This window comes from Pezoporus wallicus, unplaced genomic scaffold (genome assembly GCF_028554395.1).
Source record: "Pezoporus wallicus isolate ANWC-B61680 ecotype Strahan unplaced genomic scaffold, APGP_CSIRO_Pwel_v1 contig_3181, whole genome shotgun sequence".
Taxonomy (NCBI): domain Eukaryota; kingdom Metazoa; phylum Chordata; class Aves; order Psittaciformes; family Psittacidae; genus Pezoporus; species Pezoporus wallicus.
In genome coordinates, this window is record NW_026641700.1 from 1,635,676 (window position 1) to 1,653,666 (window position 17,991).

Here is a 17,991-nt window from a genome sequence, read left to right on the forward strand (position 1 = left end):
CCCCAGTCACCCACTTTGCCATACTCAAGAACGTCAACATGCTGCTGTATATAAGGTCAGACCTACATGCTTTCAACTAAAATAACATCAAACATTATAGGAGTGTTGAAAAACATTTTCTGATGTGTTTTGCTTTAAGAGGAAAAACCAGTATCAACTGTTTTCTCAATATTACATTCTGCTATTTCTGCTTAATTTTCACCCACCTAAATGGAAGCTATACTTTAAAGCACCAAGTGCTATGTCCTTAATAAATTATAAAGTCAATCTTCATAATTTCTCTTCTCATACATTGCTCAGAGATGGTTTCAACACAGAAAGATATATGGGAGGTAACCTAGGTCTTCCTCCAACAAAGCACTTAAGCATAGATTCCAGCATGTCAGCAGCCCAGCTGAAGGTACTGGGATATATTTCAAGTTCTGCACACATTTCATGATTTTATTGATGTTAAAAGGCAAATAAAAAATGAACATACAGCAGAAAAATACCCTCCAATATCCACATAATTGACACTATGGCAGTACCAGTACCTTCTACTGAAATTCCACAGAATTTGGGAAATACTTTATTTGGTTAATTCAGCAAAGTTCCTTTTGGAGGCAGTGACAAGAAAAAAAGAAATAGCTTTATTAGAGCATAAGTTTGACTTCATTTAGATGGAAGCAAAACTTTTTACCTCCACAGGAAATGGAGCTCAATGATACAATATAAGACTTTTTGTAATTGAAGCGTGATCCCAAAAAGTAAGTCCTGACAGTGGAATCGTGAGATGTAAAATCTTAACCTTTAGTTACTCATAAGTATGCACTTGTCAGGAAATCAGGTTCTATAATGTCCTTCACAATTTCTACGTAGAGCGCTTACACTTCTAGGATGCATCAGTGCACCTCTGACATTTGTGTAAGGGTCAAATAAACAATGGTACTGTTATTTCAATCCCTTTAGAAAGTTCTTAGATGACGCTTCCAGCAATACTTGAGTTTTGTTTTCTGGTTGGAATGTTGGTTTTTTTTTCACAGGAGTGCGATTGCTATGGTTTTAATGGGTTTTCCCCTTCTCAGCACATTTCTGGTGCCACTATCTTACCAGATATCTGAAATACTTCTGCACTAATAAGAAGTACTGGTCATCCTGGGACAGCATCCAGAAAAGATGCATACATTTAGGGAGGTTTGAAATATTACAGCACTTCCCAAAAATACAGGCTAGTCATTGCAACCACCTTGGCAATGGCAAGCCTGGAGAAGCTGACAGCGGATTTGAAAATAAAGGAATATATCACAGTACTTTAGCATGGCTACAACTAGGACAAAAAAGAAGGTAGTACTTTTGTTTCTATGTCCAGAAAATGCTGGCAGATAAAGAATAAACCAGTGCAATACTGAATTATCAAAACAAGTTAATCAGCCACACCACAGAGAATCAGGCCTTCTCTAGCGTTCATTCACCTTCAGCTATACCTTGTTTGCCTTCCTCATGTCCATGATTGGTAAAGCATTAAACAGACTGTGTGGCACATCAGAAAGTAACTATTGAGCATGGATTTCTGCTGAAGGCAGGGTTTTGAAATGCTCAAGGCACTACTAGCACAAGCAGCTCATGTGTAAAAGGCCACCTTGACTCTACTTTTGTGTTATTTTGAAATAAAAGCATTTGCAATAACATGAAGCACGAAAAGGGATCCTAGAAACAATCACACACAGGAATCATTTAGAGCTGTAAAGTCACATGCAGTCACGACAGAATGAAATATTCATAAACTCAAGGAAGATGAAATTCTCTGTTCATCTGTCACAATATGTAAATCAACAGTTATCGGTTCAAAACTAAAGCCCTTGCATCCACCTTATTAAACTGCACAGGCCCTGTTCAAATGATCAGTCATTGATGCTTGATTTTAATTTAAACAATAGCACAGATTTTACCAAACAGTAACAAACCTGAAAGCGTGGGAGGTAAATACTACAAACATAGGCTCTCCAGTTAGAGAGAGCCATCATTTTCAAAATACCTTGTATTTCTCATGATAATTGCAACTGTGGTCATGCAAGTATGTGGTGTGACATACTTCTTGGGTTAAATTATTCCATTGCTAGCTTGCATTCCTTCATTGTGTTGCTGTTCTCTTACACATTTGTAGCAAAACCAAACTATAGTAAAACTAGTTGAAGAAACACAGCTCAAAAACAGTACATGACAACATTTCATCTATGCTAGGTTTGGGGTATCTGTCCATTCGGAGAATTACTCGGATAAACAGACTGGGTTCACAGGCTGGCACACACTGTTCCCTCCTTGCAACAATTACGATGAAACTTACATTTACCAGTCTCTGTCTATTACGGACCTACAGACACAGCAGAATTCCTCGGCTTCGGTTCGGTAAACCCATGCCGAGAAAAACGAATGGAAATAAAGACAGTGCCCACAGACAAAAGCACTGCTCGATGCTCTGCCCTGACATTATCTTAATGGCAACCTTTTTCTATGCCATCCTTCCCACTTTCCGATACTCCCAGCAGCAGACACATCCGCACCAAAGGGATGCGATCTGACCCATTTCTCGCTGAACTCCCTCACCCACAGGTTTCCTTCCACTCGGCGGCGACCAGCCGTTCCCGGTCCACAATGACACAGCAGGGCTGGAGGGACACGGCGCCCGGGCTGCCTCCTGGGGAGACCGGCCGCTGGGCGAAAGCCGAGCTCAGGGGAGGGGACCCGCGGCCCTGCCGGCGCCGGCCCCTCGAAGTGAGGTAAACTTTCGCGACCGCACCTGGGCCGCCGCCCGCGGCGCCGCTCTCGCAAGGCGGACGGAAAAATGCCCCGAGCCCCGGGCCCCGCGGCGGCAGCCCCGCTCTTCCCCCCCTACCCCGTGTCCTCAGACAACCTCCGCCGCCGCCCCCCCGCCTCCCGCCGCCGCGCTGACAAAGGGCGGCGCGGGGCTGCCCGCGGCGGCGTGGCCGCGGCCGGGCGGCAGCGGGCCCGCCGCCCCCTCCATACCCTCCGCCCCGCCGAGCGCGGCCCCGGGCAGCCGGCCCCTCCGGCGGGCGCGGCGCCGGCCGGCCGGCGGCGGAGCGGACCTACCTTTTTGTCCTCTTTCTCGCTGCCGTGCCTCCGCTCCGGGTGGCCGCTGTCGGTGGCGGGGGCCGGCTCCGCGGGCTGCCCATCGCGGTGGTGCGGGCGCTGGTGCGGGCAGCCGCCAGACCCCGCCGCCGGGGGGATGGGCTCCTGGCACGGAGAAACTCCCTTAACATCCATCTCCATCTTCCAGTTCACTGTATTGCGAGACAAAAGCAGGCGAACACTTTCCACCACCCCGCGTCCTTCTTGTGCTTTCCTTTCTCCCTCTTTTCTTTTTTTCCGTCCTTCTTTCCTTTTTTTTTTTTTTTTTTTCCGTCCTTCCTTCCTTCTTTCCTTCCTTCCCTTTCCCCCTCAGGAGGCCGTGACACGCATGGCTCTGGCCGCTGCCGCTGCACCGATCCGGCGGCTGCAATTCTACCCTAGATCCTCCAGACTTTTGTATCCAGCGTGCGTGTGTAAGAGTGTGCCTGCGTGTGTCTGTGTGTGTGCGTGTGCGCGCGTGTGTGTGCGTGTGCGCGCGTGCCCTTGGCACGGCGGCCTTCAATCGCCCCGCAACGGCAAACGCTAACTAAGCAGATCTCTGCCACCGAAGATCAACTCCCGGCCCCGGTCTAACCGTGGCGGTTATTTACTTTGCGCTATCCATGTCCCAGGCCCGGACGAGCCGTGGTGTCTGTGAACAAAGTTCACCGAAGGGAGCCGAGCCCGGGCAGGGGTGGGGGCGCTGGGGAACCCCCGGGTTTTTACACGGGGGAAGTGACAATAACCCGGTAATGTCAAGTAAAAGTTAAACCTCCCCCTTCCTCCCCTCCCCCTCCCCTCTCCACATCCCAGGCAAGCGCAATACAGCAAAGCAAAACAAGCGGTTTCAGACCTGTGCAAGGTGCTGGTGGCGAGAAGAGACGAGCATTTACCCGACTGCTGCTTTTATTTTATTTTCCCCTCGCCTCCCCCCAGCACCACCCGCTATTGCAAACGTGGGCTCCGCGATGTTAATCTCCTCTCCGCGGGCTGAGGGCATGTGTGTGACTGGAGCTCCCTCTCTCTCAGGCTGCCAGCGCCACGCAGCACTGCACAAGGAGAACTGGAGTAAGGAGAAAAACAAAAGCAAATCCAGGCTGAAAATCTACATCAGTACCAGCCGCCGGCTCTGCGATTTTATCAACACAAATGGAAGAGAGAAAAGGGAAAAAAGAAATCGTGTGTAAGCTGCTACATCAGTCGTGGCACACGATTGTTTTCTTCCTTGCATTAGCTTCTTTGTCAGACTGAAGTTGGACATGGTAGGGAAAAATGCAATCTCATTAAGAGTATTCTACAACAAAACAAGAATTTCCTCAGTGGCATCAGAGCCAAGCCAACTCTTCAGCTATTCCCCTTTTCCTTTTGAAAAGATGAATGGTGAGCGTAGACCTGATCGCTCTCAAATCAGGACACCATCAGGTGACCAGTCTGCACTTCTAAATATAACACCACATTGTCCTGAGGAGCAGCTGCTTTGAAAGTTAACTGGAAACATCTACCTAGAGCCTGCAGTGTCAAGATATATATACCTGATCAACCTAATATAAATGCTGACTTCTCTGATAGCAGCTACCTGCTCCACAGGAATACTGGGCCACATCCTGAGGAGCTTGTCTATGTTATGCCAGGAAAGAACCTGTCTCGGAGGGGGTATTTCAGGAAGCTGGTGACTATCAGGTATTATATGGTGCCCTTTTATTCCTCACCTTGGGTTCTGTTATTCCCCAGCAAGATTGTTATTGCAGGAACCTGAACAGATCTTACTGCAACAATGTATTTGGGCAAAGGGAAAGGGCTAATCTCACAACAGAAAAAAAGGTTTTTGTCACACACCAATTTTTAAAATACGCCTCTCAAAAGATCCTTTATTAATATTCTCAAAACATGTCACATACTTGCGGGCCCTGCTGTCTTCTCAGTTTGGTACTAATAAGAAGCGTTTCTACTGAAACTACCAGCATCCATGTTCAAAATTGAGAGAAATAAAAAGACAATCAAGCCCTGACTATTAAAGGTTATAATCAGATACAGTTACTTTAGACTACTCACAGTCATTTATTTACAATCATTTAAATGTAGTCTACTTTTGGGGGCGGAAGGATATGAACATCCTGGATACATATATAGTTCTAGCTTCACTAGTAAAAAACAGCCCTGATTGCAGGTAGTCACTTTTGGAGTGATCTGTTTGCATTCCAAGTGCTGTGGAACACGTACAAAGATGGACTTTGCTGCAGAAAAGCAATGAACCCACGTAGACAACAAGCCACCCCTCTGTCAGTCCCCCTGTGCAGTCACCACGTCCCTATACACACAGCAAAACACACAAGGAACAAAATTCTGTGCTCAAGAGCTTTTCCAGTTCGGGTCAAAGCACTTCCAGTATTTTAGTTTGGAAAATGGCAAGATAAAAGTGCAAATAAAAATACTGTTCATATTCATGTTCATTCACTGCAGTGCACATTTACTTAGAAAATTACTGATAAATGACTTAGAAACCTTCCCATGATAGGTCACACTAAATAATCCTGTTAGAAAACAATTCCCAATCTACCGTCTCCAGATATGTAAAGTAAAATTCAAAGCAAACCTAAACTATCTAAAAATAGACTAAAGCTAACCCAAATACGAACATTTCACCATGTGCTGTGAACCTTACTGGAGCTGGACACTGGCAGAGAACCAAGGAAAAATAATTCCAGAAGTGGGGGCCCTTGACTCAGAAAGCTCTCCTAATCCTAGGGAGTTTAACCCCCCAAACCAGTAGAAACTTCTTAGATGGCTTGAGTGAACATGATTATACATACAAAGAGAAGGGCAGGCTATATGAAAGTCTATAGAATGATTATATGAAAGTCAGTAAAAAGATTTGCATTTGGCTTCTGAATTTCCAAATTCCCTTTCTTTCTTCTCTTTTCCTCATCTTTATTTTTTGTGTGCTGCAGAAGATTTACAATACTATTGCAACAATAAAATGATTACAAATAATTCAGCACAACAGTGTGCTCCCAGTTGTCCTCTGCACAAACCAGGTTTCTGCCCAGCTGCTGTTTCCGATGGATTTCAAAAGAGTCCTAGGTTGAACATGTTTTGTCAGGCTAAGGTACAGATCTGAATAAACATCACAAATTTCTGTGAGAGAAATAATGGTCTTCATGCCAAGCATACTTTAAGATACACACAGGAACTACAAATCTAGGAGAACTAACAAATTGTACAGGAAAATGAAATCTGAACCAGCAGGCTGAGGAGATAAGAAATATGACCTCCTTCCAGTCTCCTGAGTGGTCCTTCTGACAAGTATCAGGTTCTTCACGTCCAGGCAGAAGCACATGAGCTTTTACCCTGAATTATTTTTGGTAAGCACTTAGAGAAGAGTGGGACTACAGACCACAATAATGCAACAAGCCACAGAGCTGAACAGTTGATTGGGATTGCGTAATGAAAAGGTTTCAGTACCCTCAACTAACAGTACTAACACATACTGAACTCAAATTGTTAAGTCCACTGAATTGTATCTGGAGGTGAGGTGGAAGAATGGTGACCCAGACTCCTGTATCACATGGCAACTGTCTTCAAAGACAACCCATTGAGAAGCAGAAGCCAGGAAGCCTCACTGGAGGGCAAGTCAATCCACACTGGGAAGGCCTTGTTCATAAGAAAACAACATTTTTGTGTTGGATGCTTTCCAGAAGTGCTGACAGATTGAAGAAAAATGAGCATGGATCCTTCACTCATGTTCACTATTGTGAAAGAGTGTATATATACATATAGTCCATATAAAAGCATGTAGTTTCTGTATAGACTAATAAAGTACATTACTGAATATGGACTGTCTATTACGATACACAACATTCATTAAGAGTTTCTGAGCCCAGATCTATTGTTCATTTTTCAAGAGAAACAGCATTAACATGTTGCTGGTGAAATCAATACTATACAACTCATTAACACACGCTCCATGCTCCCTCATATTTTTCAGTTGTTGGTTGTACTGTAAAAGAAGTGTACGTGACTAAATAGATTCCAGAGACGTTAGCATTCTAAAATGCAAAAGGAAAACCTTCCAAGACCAATGACATTCTTCATGTCTCAAATAAATAAAAATTAGGGAGTGACGACATTATGAATTTAATTAAAGGCTGAGAATTGGAACAATTTGATGGAAGGGGTCAGAGATTGATTCTTCTAGAATCCAGTGTAATTTTTGCATTCTTACCCTTGGTTATGATCAGACAATAGCACAACATCCTGTGCAAGCCACATGGCAGAGGAATCCTCTGTACTCCTAATTAGTAAGGCTAAAAATAGTGAGAATACATACACAAATTAAAAGATTTGCTTAAGATCATAAAGTAGTTCAGTGGCAGATTAAACAGAACATTTATGCCCTTTTCATAGTCTCTTCTTTCAGTCATTTGTTTCATTTAGCAATTTGTCACTTTTTCTTATGAATCGTTAAGATAACGGCTCAGAGATTAACTACATCATGTATTGATATTTACTTACACAACAATTCTTGTTCAAAGATATTTTTAGGTCCTTCTCAAGTATGTTTATGTTAATGTCGATAAACTGAAGATGTTGCATGTCAAATGTTCAAAACCAGCTATTAGCAGTTAGCGGGTGTCATGGTTTTAACCCAGCCAGCCAGCTTGTTCACTCACTCCCCCCCCCCCCACCCCCACCCCTTCTTGCCCTTCCCCAACTCCCGGAGGGACAGAGAGGAGAATCAAAAAGAATGCAACTCCCACAGGTTGAGATAAGAACAGTTCAGTAACTAAGGTATAACACAAATCACTGCTGCTACCACCAACAATAACAATGATAAAGGAAATAACAAGGGAAGAGAATACAACACCTCACCACCAGCCGACCGATAACTCACCCCCCCAGCCTGACCAAGCACCAACCCATACCTCCTCCAACCCTGCAGTCCCAGCCCTTCTGACTCCCAGTTACATCTTGGGCATGACGTGCTGTTGTATGAAATTCATCTTTGGCTAGCTTGGGTCAGGTGTCCTGTCTCTGCTTCCTCCCGGCTTCCCCTCCTCCCTGGCAGAGGATGAGACTCACAGAGTCCTTGGCCAAACCAAAACATCATTGTTATCAGCTCTGTTCCCAAGCCGAAAGTCAAAACACTGCACTGCACCAGCTACCAAGGAGGAGAAAAATGACTGCTACTGCTGAACCCAGGACAGGGGGATATATACAACTTTTATAAAAACACAGCTGTAATTGATGAAGAGATGAAGCATTTGGCTTTCTGCTGCCTCACATACCTGCTGGCTCCGGATTCACCTACCCACTGCACTCAGCATTTGAATAATTTTGACCTTTGACCACCCTTAGACAATTCTAATCAAAGGTTTCTTGTCAATACAAGCTCCTTGAGGCTCACTCAAAACTGCATCTATCAGCTTGCATTTTAGTTTATTTCATTTCTTGCTTGAGACTTGCAAACAGTTGCTTTCTCATGAAGACCATGAGCTTATTGATAATTCTCTCTGTACTATACATTTCAAAGTGGCTAACACTGATGTTCATTGAGTCATTTTTCCACCTGTCAATCTCTGCGTTGGTTCTATAAGGAGCTTTATTGCCAATATACAAACAACCTTTACCTTAGGGTTAAGGTAACTTGGGGGCTCCTCTAGCTTTTGAGATCTTTCTATGCAGGTATTTTCTGCCTCAGGAAGTCTATAATTGTATATGCTTAATAAATGCTATCCTAAAAGAATTATGTTGCACAGGGATATGAAGACAGGCTGCAGATATTCTTAGATAGTAAAAGCTGAAAATACTGTCTGCATTCCACCATTTTCTACACAGTCCAACATGAAAATGGATACACGACAAGCTGCATTTTCAAAAGCATCTTGATTTCTAGCTCTCCACCCACAATTTGGTGTCAGTTCTCCCCTGCATTCTAACATTTTTGCTAACAAGTACTGAAACCACAAAAAATGGCTGCACAACTCAAGCCTTGAGTGATAATTTCTATGCCTTTTAAAGACTTATCTCCATTCCTCTTTTTGGAACAAAAAAATCCTTTAAACCTTGGAAGATCTCCTGAGCTCCTGTAGCTCCTCTTCTAGAAAGACACTGAAATAGAATTGTTAGGCTTGATGACTTTTAAATGTGAGCATAGCTCATTGTACCTTATATTCTACATAACTGACAAGAAAATCTATTCTGGCCATAGCCAGACCTTCATTTTTCCTTCTGATGGCCATGCAGACCCTGCACTCACCTTCCAAAGCAGTGTCATGATTTGAGCATGTTACGTGTTTGTACTGCAGGAAAGGTTTTCTTTCCCTCTACTTGTGAGGTAGAAAAAGCAGCTATTTCTCCTGACTTTTCTCAGAGTCGGTCTGGGCTCATGGTTAGTCAGAACATCACTGGGTGGACAGAAGGCCCAAACTAACAGACTCAAAGAGAGGAAATGCAGCTCTGAGGCAAATGGGCAGGCCATGCAGCTACATAGATGTTTGTTTCACACAGTCTGAAAACATCTGTATTTCACTGGGTGATGCTGCAGTCTTCTCCGTTCCTGGAGTAAGCCTGGGTCTGTGCCACATTGAAAAATTTGACCTAGTTTTCTTTTTTTTTTGGAAAGAAAAATCTCCACTGAGTTCACTTAATTTAGAAAATGGGGAAAAAAGTAATTTGTCTTTGTAATAATTTCTTAGAAACAGATAAACAAAAGGCAGATGCTTTAAAATAAGGGGAAAATAATTGGCCTATATAATTTCTTAATGGATGCCAAGTCTTCATTGCCAGAGAGATTAAACCTTCAAGAGCAAAGGCATGAAAATGCTCTGTAAAAGGGATAGAGTATCTCCACCAGCAGCCAAAGGTCAGTGTGCAAGGACTGGTCCACTGAGGTTCACAGTCCCATAAAGAGAGAGAGAAAGAGACAAGGAAGATATGAGTTTAGCCCTTGGGCATTTTTGCTTCACCAGCTGACCTGGTGTGTAAAGTGCAGGGGAGGTTTGTATAGGAGCTAGTGCAGGTCTTAGGAGCATTAAGTCCTGTCTGATTTTCAATGCTGAGGAGTGTTCCTACATGCCTTTATATCTGATATGCCCAGTGGGATCCTAGAGAAACATCCCGGGAGCTGAAACATGCCATAGGGTAAGGAGAATGCCCACAGCAGTTGGGTGTTTAGCTCCTCTGATCCATTTCTTCATTGCTTTTGTTTTCCATTTTTTTCTCTTCTCACTGCTTCTGTCCCTTATAGTAGAGAGAAGCATAAGGGCTCAGTGTGCTAATAGCACCTTCTTTTTTTGTAGCAGGCTGCATATATACATATGCAACTATAGTTTGGAGCTGGGGTGATGGGTTTTGTTTAAAACTGTCACAACTGCAGTCTGGAGAATTTTCTTGATGATGAAAATAGATGACTAATCCCTTTCGTAGTATCTGTGTAAACAATACGCACACAACCACTTTCTTACAATGTTCCTGCTTTTCATCTTTAAATTAATGCATACTGCTCAATTTGACTACTTCTTCCAAGTTCTGTTCACTTGCTGGCCCTGCTGGGATGTGCCCCATTCTCTCCTTGTTCCTCCTGCAGATTGGAAATGCATTGCAATTCACCAGATTTGTTAGAGTAAAAAGAAAAGTATGTTAAGCATAAATTAAAGAAACAGAGTATGTGTAAGCATAAATATAATTCATTACATCTTAAAACTAAACCAAAATGATAACAAGTATGTGCATTATCAATTACTCTTCAACTGCTGGGACTTGAGTTTAGGGTTTTACACTTTTGTCCACTATATTCAGGTCTTAGTCTGCAACTGGCTGAATTCAGAGAGTCAGAGTATGTATTTAAACAGTATAGTCTTCACCACTTCAATTAATCATTGGGAAGGAGTCTGACATTGCTGTCTTTGCCTAGGATAAACCTGTTTTGAGGTCAATACTACAACTACAAGGTGGAATGAAGGAGAAACACAAAATCCTGAACTTCCCTTTTCCAAAAAAAAAAAAATTAAATTCAACAAATAATTGTAACAAATGCATACTTTGGAGGAATGTCCCTTTAGCTGTAGAGGCTACATTTTCACTAGTTCTGCTTTTGCAGGATGATACAGGGATAAAAATAAAAAAAAAAAATTAAAGAAACGTTTGTGGAGTCGGATATCGTAAATTTTCCAAAAATAACACAAAAAATTTTTTTTTGTTTAATTTTTCTCCCCACAAAAGTGTCTGACTTAAAACCAGACACTTGAACACTGAGTATGAAGCAAAATAATGAGGCTGCATGAGAAGACTATAAGATGCAAAAATCCAGGAAAATGATGAAAGTGAAAAGCCCTGCAAGCAGTTTTCTGACTTTGAATGGCAAACTCAAGAGAGATGAAAGATGAATGCTTCAAAAAAAACGCTGTCCTTTTGTTTCTTGAAAGAATAGGTTATTGTCTACTAGTATTTCTTGGACACCATCAGTGGTTCTGCACTCCCAAGAAACAATGGAACACACATCCCTGCCCCAAGGAGTGTACAATCAAAAAGCCAATAGAAAGATGCCCAGCAATTTCAAAATGAGTAAGATTAGGCCCAAAATGAGGCAAATGTACTTGAATTGCAATGCCTGCCAGCATATTAGCAATAGCTCAGCAAAAGACAACAGTCAGTCTAGCCATTCAAAGATAGACGCTTTGATGACAGACGAAAAATAAATAGACATGGTAATGGCTATAAAGAAAATAAACTGAAGTTGTAAGGAAATGTTTTGATTAAAAAGCTGATATTCTCAGGTCAAATATGCTGTCAACAGGATGAGACATGTAAGGTCTCAAAAAGCACTCAAGTCTAAACTTCCACTTCCTGCATGCAAATCACGGGGGTGTGTGCTTATTTATCACTGTCACTTGTGAGAGTGATAAATACAATTTACATCTGTAAAAGCCCATTTGTTCTTAGTTTGTATTCAGTTAGCAAATACAGTTGTTGTATGCACATCTGTATGTTTTATCATTTGCTTGCAGAAAAAGCAGAGCTCAAAATTGTACCTGAATAAGACGTAATATTTCAAAAATCTAGTTCTAAGTGGTGCTCAGCAAAAAAAAAAACAATACACTGCTGCAGATACAATCAAATCTATTTCCAGCAATGTCAGCAAAGTAAGATAACACAATTTAAGACCAAACAAACAAGATGCCAGACATCATGTAGATGTTAGGCTGTGTTTGTCTGTTTCCTTTCTTGGGCGCTTTAATTGACAATGAAGTAGTTCATAATTTTAACAGTCGGTAGGGGTCAGTTAACTTCAGAGATGTTACTACTTCTTTGCTACAAGAAAGCACAATTCATAACTTTTAGTACTCATGGCATGTCTGTAACTTTACAGTGGTGCCGGTCATGTAACCAGAAGTAAAATTCCTGGATCAGGGCAGGTGTGTTGCTCAAGTTAGGCAGTGAACACCTCCCTGTGCCATCCCCAGCACCGAGACAGGTTCTTCACTGAATTCTGCATCAGGACAGTCCCAGCTATCCCAGACCAATGGATTCCAATGCACTGGGATCCACTGGGCTCTGCCTATTTGCCTTTAAAATGTATCATTTCATTATATATTTGTGTTTGACAGGATATTGCAGCAAGAGCTAGAGAAAACTTACCTAGAGTGAATACTGGATTCTGAAACACAGGACTTAACTGCCAGGGGGAAGAACTGGACTGCCAAGCTGTTCACTGTCCAGTTTAACTCTTGCACTTGCCTCTCAGAGACACTAAGAGACACTGCTATCCCTCGTACAATAAGTCATATTCATTCATACTCTGTGAGCTTATCCGTTCAGCTATTTGTCTCATTTCATATGAGCACCAGAAGAACTCTCAGCTGCAGAAGACAGCTGAAATCAGAGTAAAATAGCAACCTGAGAGATTATATTTTTACTTCATCAGTCATTTAATCTATTCTCAAGCTCCAAAAGGTACTTTCTTTTGATCTACATGTACCTACCTGGTTTGAAGTTTGGTCCAGAGTTTAGGCTCTGGCCCTCAGGGAACCCTGTGCCAACATGTGAAACCTGAGTCCTCATGTCATTCTCTGAACATGTAAAAGCAGTCAGGATTCAAGCCCTGAGCAGTAATAGCTCTTAAATTACTTTGTGTTCTCATGAAAGTCAGTTCACAGCTGAACATAAGATGAATGGTAGTCCACCGCAGCAGAATTTAGTATACTTAAAAATGGAATTGAAGTTTGAGAGCCGGAGGATATGTCCATGAAGACAGAGCCTATGTGAAGCAGATCTAGTGAATGTTTTCTGGTTTAATGCAAGAGCTTTGTCTTGCAGATAGTCAAAGAACTAAAGAGCTATTATTAGAACTAATAGTGCTGTACATTAACCTGAGCAGGTCTGGTACTGGAAAAATCCCTATCTTCTTTGAACTAAGCAACAGCAAGGTGCATGCTGTTTCCTGTGGCATTATCACACTGTTATCTCACAATAACAAAATAAAACAAAATAAAACACCAAACCAAAACAAACCAAAACAAAACCTATCTTGTGTGCCCTGGGTAAAATCAATTTGCATTTCTATTACTTTCTAATGACAAACATTACAGTTTACACATTTGGCTGTATTTATACAGATTTTATAAGAATGCCAAGTTATCATTTGCTAACTCTACAATAACTGCTCTGGAATAACTATTTGTGTGTTTACTACATTATGCATTTCTGGTTTTTCTAAAGAAAATTAGAAGAAAATTAGGAATTGACATCCTAGATAAGACCAACAGGCCTTCTGCTGTAATACCCTGGCAGTGCCAAGTGTCAAATGCTCTTCAAAGGAAAATAAGTTGGCAAAAGTACCGGATAAATATGCAGTGCTATTCTGTACTAGACATTTCTTAATTCCCAGCACACTGTCATTAATTTATGTCAAAAATAACCAATTTTTCTACAATGCAAAACCCATTTCTTACTGTAATTCCTGTAGCTGTTGATGTTCTCTTTACATATATAAAGGTCTAATTAAGAATCTTATATGGCTTTTTAAAAATCCAAAATAAGGTACAACAAAACAAACGCAAATCAGCCGCCATGACTTTTTCAAACAACGTGGCTAATGAATCACTATTGTTTATATATGCATTTTGATTTCTACAGCTGCATCTTCTAGTGCAGTGCTATCAGTCAGACTGAAGTTCTAAACAATCTGGTGATTCTACAGTCCTGTGACATCTAATAGCTGATTTATTTCTTTTTACCTGTCATAACAACAGAACAAGCTATTTAAGTGGAACATTCAAGCTCTTATTTAAGATATGCCTCCTACTAAAGCAACTTGTATTCTGGGACATGGTTCAGAGGGATGGGAGGTTTAAATTGGTACAAGTAGATAATATTGCCTTTCAGTCATTCTTTCTCAACAAATGAACTTCAAGACTGCCAAATTGAGAACTTTCTTATTCTCAGTTCAGGAAATACTTTATATGTTTCACATATACCTGCAGTGTATACAAACACAAAGAAGACAACAAAATATTAAAGCTAATCTCCATGTTTCATTAAAAAAAGCAACTAATGTGACACTGCATTTTTGCATTATACGTATTGGTATACATCAGTATATAAAGCACAAGCATATCTGAAGCATGGATTTCCATATTATAGAGACACACACCCCCATATGGGATGGATAGAGGGTAGATGGCCAAAAAAAAAAAAGTCAGTCCAATCTGCCATGTTTTAGGATGAACTAGAAAAGTACTTACAAGCAAGAAACACTATGGCACTGAGAAAAAGTAATATATTCTAGGGAAAAAAAAAAAGTGTCTTTATCAATGGAAATTGGAAAATTTCCTTCAAACACAAATGAGGAATGAAAGCAGTTTCCAGAGAGGGAAACAGAATAAAATCTTGATTGCCGAAACAATTCTAACATGGTGGGAAAAGAAATTAATCTGAGCAGAAACTCACTAATTGGTGTAGCTGATTATGGACAAGTATTAAAAGAATAGCATCCTGGTTCAGAGAGCCAAGACTAAGCTTAAATGAAATGGATGCAACAGGCTGGCTGAAGAGCAAGTTTCTGATTCATGAGTAGCAGACAGAAGAGATATAAATTGAAATGATGTAAGACAATATTTGCCATACATGTAGAAATTAAAAAAATCTGGAAAGTTAAAATCATCACACTAAAATGATTCCTCTAAAAAGATGAAAAGATGCTGTTATATTGGAAGATCTCACTTGGCCAATTCTGGGTGACAAGCTTACCATGTATTACTTGTCATAGTACAAAGAATTCTTAATTTCTTGACCTGAAATTTCACAGCTCAGGTCTTCAAGTGAATCCAGGAAAGGGTGCTGATACAGTGCTGCTGTATATTTTAAGAGCTGTGGGGAAAAAATCTCTGGAGTAATTTGATTTTCAAAAATGAAAACTTGAATTTTTGGCACAGCAACCAAATGATCTGTACTACTTAAAATACAACTCTGTGTTATCTCACTAATATTTGACTAAAGATGTTTTGTCTTCAGAAGGCAACTGAAATGAATGTGATATAGGGACAACATAAAAAAGGACAGCCTTCAAAACTGATGGTGGTTGAATGAACGAAATCCCTGTTCTTCAGAACCAATTCTATTTCAGTAAATATCAGCACAGAAAAATAGAGATTTCAGAAAAAAGTAATCTAAAGAGCAGAGAGGTTTTAAAAATTTCTCTTAAAATGCATCATTTGGATAAAGCAGTTCCCTCTTCATGTTCAGGTACTCATTGGTAATCAGCTTTTGGATTTCCTTCTCATCGTTTAACACCTCCAATCACCAGGACACACTCAACATTATTTATTATCTTGAAAACTTTTCAGTTGTCTGATAGTTCTAATTTTTTAGGTAAAAATACTCATCCTAAGTGCAAAAGATGATTAAGCTGTTGAGTACAGTTAAAGGCTAAAAGAAATGCAGCTACATTAAACTGGCTTACAATTAAAATATATTTTAAAAAATTCTCACAGTGATATTTCAATATTTTCACAGCCTGAGAAAAATTGTACCTAATACAGTCTCCAAAGGGATTAAGGTGGATTCAGTTTTTATAGGCATAAGATAGTCAAAGAAAAACCTTTTAGAAGCTTCATTGGAAGGCTTTAGAAAGAGGTAAATACAATCTAGCTTCACAGTCTTCAGCTACCAGAGGATGATATAGCCTATTTGAAAACAACTGGCTATTCATTATCTAGGATGTCCAAGAGATGAAGACTGCTGAGGAGCATTTACCATGACAAAGCACTACATATTTAGCAGTACTGTTGTTAAAATATGCTTTTCTGTTTCATTACAAAACATCATTCGAAATTTTCTGTCGAAGTAAGTATCAGTGCTTTTCACAATGACAGCAGGCAAGAAATGGTAAATGGTAAATAGTAAAAAAAATAAAAGTAATAAAGTTGCATAAAAGCCCAGTTGGTGCTACTGCCCAAAGGCAGAGTGAATCCCTCAGTGCTTACCAACAGAAGCAGAGTTTGAAAATACAGACCACTACACTGGGTCCATGCCTGTCTCCAGAGCTCTAGTAAATTGACCAACATCTCTGAATGACCAGAGAGAAATTTACTGAGTTTCTGTCCTTAGCCCTTGCAAATTTCTCACCACTGAACATTTTCCAAGCATCTGCATTTTGAGCTTACACGCATATCCTTGTTTTTAAAGCTCTATGAGCTTGAATACCTCTCAAATATTCTCTTTCCTTGGGTAAGCTCATTGAGAGTTTCCCTCCTCAGACATGTGATGACAGAAACACAATGCATGTGGACTCCTAAGGGTACTCTAAAAATGACCATTTCATACTGGGTTTCAGTGAAAAACTTGACAATACAAACTTCTGATGAAGTAAGTGTATGTTACATATAAAGGCCTAAAGAACAGTATGACTATTTGTAAGGTCAATGCAACTGTTTAGCTTTTAAAAGCAAAAATTATAAACAGAAGTTAAATCACATGCATGTAGTCAACTAGTTTGAGTTTTTAGGTGCAGCACAGACCTCGAACATGTAATCTAAAGAAGTATTTGAGTAGTGAAAAGCTGTCAGTCTTCAGAATCAGCCACAAGAGGCAGGACAGATAAACATTCCATCTGGCCTACAGAATTATTTCCTAGCAGGAACAAAAGACTAGTTCTAGGGGACAGGCAAAGGTAGTATCTATCTATCATTTTCCAAACATAAATCCTCCAGTGGTGCTATTTCCAGTACATCCGTATTACAGTCATAGATTCCCTGCTGGCCTTCCCAGTCACATAATTCCTTTCTGAGATCTAGTCTGTTCCCACTTCTCTCTATTATTTTTACATTACAACTCCACTTTTCTCTGTCTTCACAGCTTCTGGCTAAGAGTTTCGGTTACCCTTTTTTCTCCTGTGCTCCTTTGTTTTCCCCATCCATGTAACACTCAGATCCAGCTTCTAATGCCACACTTACTTAGGCAATTTTCCTTTTATTGCTGTGGCATCAGCAGGGGTTCTTTGTAAGAGAGAGATAATCTCCTGCTACAACCTCTGTTCTCCAAGCCACAATACTTGTCAAAGAGGAAGAATTACACAAAGTTCCATTCAGCCCCTTCAGTCCTTGCAAAGGGCAGACCCAGCAAGTATGAAGCTTTGGAGAAAAAAACTGCCAAACCCTAATAGCTAAAAACATGCAAGTTATTTTATTTTATTTTATTTTATTTTTCCCAGCAGGTTACAAATGCAAGCCAAATGTAGGCAGATTTTCACAGAATAGCTCATGCCAATTTGAGGCTGCTGCTCCAGAACATGAAGATAATACAGTTTCCTTGGTAATTGTAAACATTTTTTATAGGTACAAAAATGTTTTCCTATGAAACCCATTGTTAGGCAGAGATCTGCTTGCTTAA

At 40.7% G+C, this 17,991-nt stretch overlaps 2 protein-coding genes across 5 annotated transcripts in view; one reads left to right on the forward strand and one right to left on the reverse strand.

Moving 5' to 3' along the window:
• Positions 1 to 4,117, reverse strand: part of RBMS3 (RNA binding motif single stranded interacting protein 3) — a 722,404-nt gene extending 718,287 nt beyond the window's left edge. Inside the window, exons 1-2 of one of the 4 annotated variants that reach the window (XM_057424892.1) lie at positions 3,959 to 4,117; positions 3,088 to 3,278 (exon numbers count right to left, since the gene is read on the reverse strand). In XM_057424892.1, coding sequence (XP_057280875.1) covers positions 3,088 to 3,267 — 180 coding nt within the window. In that variant the 5' untranslated portion in view covers positions 3,268 to 3,278; positions 3,959 to 4,117. Of the gene's footprint in view, positions 1 to 3,087; positions 3,279 to 3,716; positions 3,858 to 3,958 lie in introns of those variants that run through there. The other 3 variants (XM_057424891.1, XM_057424893.1, XM_057424894.1) reach the window with 3 other exon arrangements.
• Positions 3,148 to 17,991, forward strand: part of AZI2 (5-azacytidine induced 2) — an 86,721-nt gene continuing 71,877 nt past the window's right edge. Inside the window, exon 1 of the mRNA XM_057424901.1 lies at positions 3,148 to 3,159. The gene's annotated coding sequence lies outside the window, so the exon portion shown is untranslated. The remainder of the gene's footprint in view (positions 3,160 to 17,991) is intronic.